General features: G+C 58.8%; 2 protein-coding genes across 2 annotated transcripts in view; both read right to left on the bottom strand.

The window, feature by feature from the left end:
• Positions 1-8,438, bottom strand: part of LOC113201905 (uncharacterized) — a 167,512-nt gene that overhangs the window by 121,830 nt on the left and 37,244 nt on the right. The gene's annotated exons all lie outside the window — the stretch shown is intronic.
• The window catches only part of LOC113215051 (uncharacterized), a 28,869-nt gene continuing 21,462 nt past the window's right edge, over positions 1,032-8,438 (bottom strand). The window contains exons 2-6 of the mRNA XM_052265983.1: positions 7,544-7,639; positions 6,892-7,468; positions 6,717-6,820; positions 4,489-6,644; positions 1,032-3,653 (exon numbers count right to left, since the gene is read on the bottom strand). Coding sequence (XP_052121943.1) covers positions 1,705-3,653; positions 4,489-6,644; positions 6,717-6,820; positions 6,892-7,431 — 4,749 coding nt within the window. The 5' untranslated portion in view covers positions 7,432-7,468; positions 7,544-7,639 and the 3' untranslated portion in view covers positions 1,032-1,704. The remainder of the gene's footprint in view (positions 3,654-4,488; positions 6,645-6,716; positions 6,821-6,891; positions 7,469-7,543; positions 7,640-8,438) is intronic.

The following is an 8,438-nucleotide window of genomic DNA, read 5'->3' as shown; positions in this document are numbered from 1 at the left end:
CCGCACCCTCCGGTGTAACGCACTACATGTCCTAGGCGCCCGAGGTGTCGGGTTACCTCCGCCGCGCACCCTGCCGCCCGGCGCACCCCCACCAGAGCAGCAAAGTACTCCGCCCGTAAAAGTGACTCTGCTGAAACGTAATACACCTTTTGCGCTGCTGGGGGGGGGGGGGGGTAGTAAACGCAAATTAAATTGCGCGCGACACGAGGAGCAGGTCTGATAAGATTGGGGGGGGGGGGGGGGGGGTAGTAAACGCAAATTAAATTGCGCGCGACACGAGGAGCAGGTCTGATAAGATTAGCGCGGGTAACAGCGGCTGCGGCCGGCCGGCCCATCATATTAGACGCGTTCAGACGAGTTTGTGTTCCGTTTCGCTGGCGTTTTTTGTTGTGTTTATGTTATTTATTTATTGTCGGTAGGCTCATCGTACGAAGTAAATAATAATTAGAAGAAAAAACTTGCACCAACTTGACGGTGTGCGCTGTCTTGGTTTTTACACTGCAGAGGCGGGAGTGAGGCAGGCCGCCGCCCCCGCCACCCGACCACCCGACCACGTCGTCGACGTGCTCTGGGGGTAAAGTCACTGTTTCTAAATTCGGACTTTGCGCCCTAAATTCGGACATTGTGCCGTATTTCACTATTGACGCCTCCAAATCCATAATGCGTTGACAAAATTTAACTTCTATGGATTTGCTGGAAAGGTAAGACCACCAAGTTGAAAGCTGTCCGACTTTATGACGCATTGGTTCCTAAATACGGACACGATTCAAATAGCCCTCACCACGATACCGTTAGTGCGAAAAAATATTTTCGGAGAGTGGTATGTGCGTCTCGACGTGAGGATTCTAGAATCCCCAGCGATTTTTCATATTTCGAAAATTATAGAAGTCACAGGCGTTTTTCCTCAAAAACCGCCCGAATTTAGGAACACTGATTGTACTCGTCAACGATTCCCTCCGGTCAGAGAACGGGGAGGGGAAAGACAGGTTCGCGCTTATCCGGGTTATTTAAAGTAAACAGATGATAAAACGTTCACGAAACATCAACATATAATTATTGTACACAATAAAATTTACATACATTTATATAGCATAAAAAAGTAAAAACAGTATTACAGTGGAATCAGCACACAAGAGTGTACATTAAGTACATACACATACATGAAATAATTAAACATTGATTGTTTAGTACATAAAAAGTGTAAACAGTATAACAGTGGAATCGGTACAAAAGAGTGTACATTAAGTACATACACATACATGAAATAAATAAACATTAAACAAATTCATATCAACAATTTAAAAAAATTACATTTGGAAGTGCTTAGAGTGTAAGCAGTATCATACAAAAAAATTAAGAGTGAACACACATTGACATTGACATACATGAAATTAGTTTTCTGGCAGGGGTCCATAACTTAACATTTAAGCTAAACGTTATGATCAATATCTCGCGTTATTGGCTAGTTTAAAGCGTTATGCATATAAACAAATCACAGAAATGTGCAGGGGAATAAGTCATAAGATCGATAACGCCAATAACGCAAGCCGTTTACGAACCTAACCTAACCCAAAATTCGCTTATGCGTTAAGTTATGGACCCCTGTTTTCTGGGTTTGAACTCGGGAGTACTTGATCGCTCACCACCTCACCTTATTGTTTCACGACAAGAGAGACCGCGAGGGAGTTGGCTGTCACAGAGATACTACGTTGACATTCTCTCAAGGGAGCGCCAGATGGCTTGGACCGAGTCCTGGTCCCCCCTCTGGGCAGAGATTCTCAGTGCCTCGTAGACTATCCTCCGCAACACTGTCTCGTGCGTCTCGTCCCGGGCGCCCTCGCTCAGGCCGCGCAGGTCGCGCACCCACAGGCTCAGCAGCTGCAGCGCCTTCTCCCCGAGCGGGCCCAGCTGCAGGCAGCGGCGCATGACCCGCACGGCACACCGCCGCAGGTCCGCCAGGTTCACCGGCAGCGCCTCCAGGTGCCACCTGACCAGGTCCACCACTGCGCGCCACTCCTCGTCCGGCCCGGAGCACAGCGCCGCCACGGCAGCGAGCCGGATGTCCCACAGTCTGTCCTCCTTCTTGTCCTTCTTGTCCTTCTTCTTGTCCTCCTCCTTCTCGCCCAGCAGCCACCCGCAGAGCGCGCGGACCAGGCGGCCACTGCCGGGCTTAGTTACGGCTTTCTCCAGGGCCTCCACGGCCATGCCGCGCACCTCCTGCAGGTCCCTGTGGCCCCGGGCCAGCCACACCTTGTCCCCCATCCGCTTGAGCAGTGCCTCGGCCACGCTCGGCGCGCAGAGCCCCATAGCGCCGTACTGCAGGGCGGTGCGCCCGTCAGCGTCCCGCGCGTACACGGTGGGCTCGCCGGTGGGTCTGCGCAGGGAGTGAACGTAGCGCAGGAGCTCCTCCTCCCGCTTCAGCAGGTACTCCACCACGGGGAGCGCGCTCACGTTTGTCGCCCAGTGCAGGGGCGTGCGGCCCTCACTGACCTGCTGCAGCAGCCCGAGGCGCTCCACGGCCTGCGCTTCCTGCGCCATCCGCGCCTCCTGCTTGCGCCTCTTCTCCGCGCTCTCCTCGGCCTTCCGCTCCGGCCGCGTCATGAGGAGGAGCCAGAACCTGCTGTCATGTAAGATGTCTTCCGGGCCCGGCTCCTCGCCGCCAGGGTCGTCCTGGGCCTGGTCCCCCGCGTGCAGCGGCGGCACGAGTAGCTTGACCACGCCCAGCCGCCCGTAGGCTGCAGCCTGGTGAAGAGGAGGGACCCTGCCCGGCCGCGGGTCGGCCCCCCGCAGCAGCAGCCACTGCACCACCTCGGTGTGGCCCCAATAAGCAGCACTGCTCAGGGGTGTGACACCCGCCCCGTCCACCGCGCTAACGTCCGCGCCGTGGTGGACGAGCCGCTGCGCCGCCCCGAGCTCACCGCTCAGTGCGGCCACACACAGCGCCCGCGTGAGGGCCGCCTGTAGGGAACCGCCCGGGATGTGCTCCACCAGCGCGGTGATGGTGTCCGGGGAGCCACCCGCTGCTGCCAGGTCCAGTGCGGTGTTGCCATCAGCATCCTCGCCCAGCGGGTCCGCCCCGCGGCTGAGGAGCGCGCGCACGAGCTCAGCGCGGCCATTACGGGCAGCGGCGTGTAGGACTGTTCTCCCGTTGTCGTGCAGGCGCTCGCTCAGGGCGGCAGAGGGGAGGTCCAGCAGCCTCAGCGTGATGGCGCTGCTCCCTCCACGGCCCGCCTCGAGCAGGACCTTCCTCGCCTCCGGGCCCCACTGCAGCAGCCCGCGCGCCTCGAGCTCGTCCAGCAACGCGGAGCAGGCCTCCTCGCGGGCACGCTTAGCGGCCCACGCAGCGGCCCTCCAGCAGTCCTCGTCATCGGGCCGTGGGGCGGCGCCGAGCAGCAGCCGCACCGTGGGGGCGCTGCCGGAGTACGCAGCAAGGACAAGAGGTGTGTGACCATGAGCGTTAGCCTGGTAGCGCGCGCCGACCGCAAGGAGCAGACGCACCACCTGGTCGTGGCCGCGATGGGCAGCGCAGTGCAGGGGCGTCCACCCTTTGTACTCCGCATTCAGGCCGCGGGGGTCTCTGAGCAGCACGGCCACCACCTCGGCGCGGCCACACAGTGCAGCTGCATGGAGAGGCGTCCAGGACTGTTGGAGATCTGGATAAAGACAGAGCATAAGAAACTTATTGGTGACGATAAATATCGTGACAAAACATTCATCTCGACCTACAGGACGGATGAGTCATAACATGTGTAATGACCAGTAATGACTTATTTGTTTTATAGTTATAATTACAAAACAGTCGTCACGGGATATAAAACAATTATCATGTATCACGCGAGTAGTGTTTTGTTACAGTCAAAGAGGGCAAATTTTGGCAATAAAAGAGGCCCAAAATTGGCAGCCTCTAAAAGACGGCCAAAATTTGACAATCAGAAAGGACTGCCAACATTTTGGCAAGCTAGGCGACCTAGCCGTTAACCACGTTAACAGTGCGAGCAGCGCGAGCAGCCATGCTCCGACCAAGTGTCATTCTTGTATTGGCTACCCTCAGACCCAGAGCCTTTCCTTAAGCCATCGGCCATCAGTTATGGGATTTATATGTCAACTCTTTGGGAATAGATTTTATCGTAGATGGTGCTGAAGCCAACAGATACTCAAATTGTCACACAAAAAGTGTGATACTTGATACTTTTCATTTTTCAAATTTTGTGTAATACTTATTGCAAAATAACGCGATGAATTCGGATCCCGATTCGAATTTATTGCAAAACGGTGATGCACATTGCTCAAAACTATAACACCTCAAAGTATCGCACAAAGCAGGGATGATCATTTCAAATACAAGCGATATGAATTTAATGTTGTACTTCTTCTGCGATGATCATCACACCATCGTGCAAAATTTTTGTATCACAAAAAACGTGCAGTCAGTATCACACTCTGATTTACAGTGCAACCTCAGCACTGCCAGTGTGTCCTTACACCCACCTGAGTACGCAGTCTTGTTCGCGGCGAGCAGCGCCTCCGCCACGGCCGCAGTCCGAGCCACGTGCAGGGCTGTGCATCCCCTCCAGTCCCCGGCGAGCGGGTCCACGGCCTCGGCGCCCAGCCCCAGCAGCCACCGCACCACGTGGGCCTGTCCGCCCTGGGCCGCGGCGTGCAGCAGGGTGCGGTCCTGGCAGTCCCTGGCGCTCACGTCGGCGCCGTCCTCCACCAGGCGCTGCAGCCAGAACAAGTAGCCCTCTCTCGCGCAGCGGAACATGTCGCTCTTCAGCTCCACGAGGCGCAGCAGCCGCTCGTTCTCGGCCCGGGACCACCGCAGGTCTCGCAGCCGCGGCCTGGCGCCGTGCTCCAGCGGTATGCGTTTGTTGTGAAGCATAGTGGAAAGGGCTTGCAGCTCGAGAGGGGACCTGAAGACCTCGTCGAGGTGGTTGAGGTAGTTCCGCAGCTGGCGTCCGAACAGGGCGGGGGAGAAGGGTAGGTCCGTGGGCGTCACCTTGTCGTGCTCGTGCCAGCGGGACGCGAGCTCCCGCAGAGCTCCGTTGATAGCGAAGATAGTAGGCAACGGGCAACGGGCAACGGGAGCGGCGGCCAGGGCCGTGAGCGCGCGCCTCAGAGTGTCTAGCGGGCTGCTCACTGATGGAGTGACGTCACGAAGCTCAGCCTGGAAGCTTGCGGTGTGCTCCGCGCTCTTGTGAAGGAGAAGGCGGAAGACCCGCGGCACAGCCTCCGGGATATGTTCACGTGCAAATAAAAGTGACATTGATGATAAACTGAAGTGCCCTAAAGGGGATTCTATTTGCCTACGGACTAACGTACTTATTCGTTCAAAATCCGGTTCCGCTTTATGTTTTGCCGGTTCCAGTATTTTGAGAAGCTCTTCGCCTATTAGGTCTTTGTCGCTGTCTGTCTTGGCTGCCGTCACTCTTTCCTTTCCCTCCCAGTCTCTGTCGTCAGTCCACTCCACCTCACCTTCTGCCGCCCCCAGAGCCGCTCGAGCTGCCCTCGTCAGTTTCTGCAACTCCTCTGCCAGCTCCTTCCTCTTAGATTCCGCCTTCTTCGGCAAGGCCAGTGTCTTTGCGTTGGAGCCTTCCTCCCCGTGCTCCTGGTCGTCCCGGACGGCAGACATTACCTTCAGGACGCCGCCGGGCGCCATGGCCTCCACGAGGACGGCCCAGCGGGGGGACAGGTTCGGTGAGGTCCAGGAGTACTTCGCCCTCTCCCCCACCACGAACAGCGCCCACCGCAGGGCCAGCCAGCCCCAAGCTGCCCAGTCGGTGTCCTGCAGACTGAGCGCCTCGCTGGTGACGCCCAGGGTCTCGTTGATCTCCTTCAACGAGTACCAGTCCCTCAGCAGCGCGAAGTCCTTTCTGAGGTCCGTGAGGGCGCTGTCGACCACCCTGCTGAGATCAGCCCTCTCCTTCTGCGACTCCTTCTTCAGCCTCCTCATGGCCGCCTCCGGGTCGGGCTCGGCGCGGTGCACCAGCACGTACTTCTCCAGCCGCTCCCTGAAGCACCGCAGGTGGGCCGCGGTGCTCGCGGTGGCCACGGCGTGGGCCAGGGTTGCAAACACTGTGCGCTCCTCGATGAACATGACGAGGAGGTACTCCATCTCCTCCCACGGCACGTCCTTGTACGTAGCCAAGAAGGACCCCTTGACGTTGTGCACGGCCAGGGCGCACATCCTGGCCAGCATCACACTCTTGTCCGCGCTGCCCGGCGCCCGGTCGTGGCCCTGGAGCCGCTGCAGCTCGTCCTGGAGGCGCCGCGAGTACTCCAGCAGCAGGTGCACGCGGCCCCACAGCTCGTGCCACCGCACGTGGGCGTGGGCGGCCGGCAGCGCGCCGCTCGTCGGGTCCTGGTAGCGGAGCAGCGTAAGGTTGGACACAACACACCGCTGCATGTCCTCGCTCAGCGGCAGGTTGAGCGCGCGGGCCGTGCGCCAGGCCTCGTCCAGCGCGTCCTCCAGCGCGTCCTCCAGCAGCGCAGGCCAGCCCACCGCGGGGCCCGCTGCGGCACCCAGCTCCACGAAGTGCTCCTCGTTCCCCCGCCGCATCGCGAGCAGCAGCGCGCCGGTCAGCCTCCCCGGCGACAAGGGGCCGCGGCGCAGCGCCAGGACGACCTCCTGCAGCTCCTCGGGCATCCTGCGGGTCAGAGGTCGTCTCTCATATCGCACCCGCTGTTGGCTCCCGGACCGCCGCCTCCCGAACACTCACCTCGGTTGGTCGTCAGCTGGTGGAGGGTCTCGCTGCGGTCCGCTCCCAGGCTGCGCTCTGGTCGACCTCCCCTCCTCCTCCTCCGCGGGTGCGGGCGTGCAGCTCTGGAACGGGGCGCAGACGTTAGGTCGCTGTGTCCGCCCCTGGGGCAGCGGTTCACTCTGTGCTCACTCACCTGCAGGCTGTCGTAGTGGACCCGCTGCCCGCCGCCAGCCCTGCTCAGCCTGTAGACTACCCTGAGCGTCCTGAGCGGGGGCCCCGGCCGCACATCGGGCGGGTCGACGGGTCGGCAGGGTGGAGCGCTGCCTGGCCGCGCCTCGGAGTAGACCTCTATGCGGGTCTGGTAGACCGCTGCCAGCGCGACCAGCGCCTCCTCGCCCGCCCACTCGGAGTCCCTCTCCAGCCTCGAGGCGAGGCGGCCGGCCGCCCCTGGGATGTCCGCGAGGCGCCCGCCCTCGTCCCTGTAGGGCGCGTACCCCTGCGGGTCGTCCGCCGCGGCCGCGTCTAACGCCGCCTCGAACTGGTCGGGGTTGGCCCTGATGTACGCGGCCGCCTGCCACCGCAGCTCGGCGGCGTCCTGGACCCCGCCCACGGCGCGCAGCTGGTGGCTGACGGCGTGGAAGAGGCAGTTGCCGTCCGCCCCCATGCAGGTCACCTCCGCCAGCCCCTCCGCCACTCGCACCGTCTCCCGGGTCCCCTCCGCTGGCCAGTCCATTCTCCAGGGGTCGCGGGGACAGCCGGCCCTGCAGCTCCTGCGGACAGACAGAGCCTTGCACCCCGCGCTGCACCGGCTACTGAACTCTGGCGCTCCTCTCCGGTCGACTCACCTGCTGTCCGCTCGGGACGTCCTCCGCTGCAGTGGCGCTGGGCTCAAACGGACGCAAGCAGCTCGTGGTCGTCGAAAATCGAACCGCAATTACAATCTAGGCAGCGCAAATGAGTAATTATAACGAGCGCCTGAATGTCGATTCCGACCAAACCGTGGACTAAACCTTTTCCCGCTGCAAAGTCGTGTTTGCGTACTTGGGTGATTTTGTCGAGTCGATTAGTCGAAACGTATATGCTGCACCCAGAAAAATGGATAGCTGCAGCAACCATCGTATGGTAAGCCACGGACAACCATAAAAATATGGTTTGTAAATATTAGTTGAGCCGACAGTCTAAGGTTCCACCAACATTGACAATGGCTGGCTGTTTTCATGGTCGGCGTAGGATTGTTGCCACAACCATATTTTTATGGTTGTCCGCGTGGCTTACCATACGATGGTTGCTACAACTATCCATTTTCTGGGTGTGGAACATCTATCTCGTATTGTAAATAATGGAAAATTTAACCATAATTTTTTTCACGATGGTGATCTAGGAATGTTTCACTGTTATTTTCGGGTGATTCCGAGCAGACACTCGGGTGTTGCGGGTTCGTAGTCTATTGTGGCTCAGGCGCAAGGGCGATGGCCGACGATGGCGCTTTGCGTTTGGAGGGGGTAGGCAAATCCGCGACACAAGTATGGTGTCTGCTTTCTAACACCCGGTACACGAAAAAAAAAATACAATTGAAGCGTTCTAATATTAAATAAACATTTTTTATTACTTTTGTTTTCGGGCGAGATGATTGATGCGTGTGTGGCGGGACCGGACCCGCGTGGCAATAGAGGCAGAGGCGACAGGACGCAAAGAGGAAAACATCAACTCGTTTTCAAAAATCACGCACCTTTCTCCCCC

Source organism: Frankliniella occidentalis, unplaced genomic scaffold, assembly GCF_000697945.3.
Source record: "Frankliniella occidentalis isolate FOCC.00 unplaced genomic scaffold, Focc_3.1 Scaffold3, whole genome shotgun sequence".
In the NCBI taxonomy this organism is placed as follows: Eukaryota; Metazoa; Arthropoda; class Insecta; order Thysanoptera; family Thripidae; genus Frankliniella; species Frankliniella occidentalis.
The sequence above is the reverse complement of the archived record's forward strand: the minus strand, read 5'-3'. Positions and strand labels throughout refer to the sequence as shown.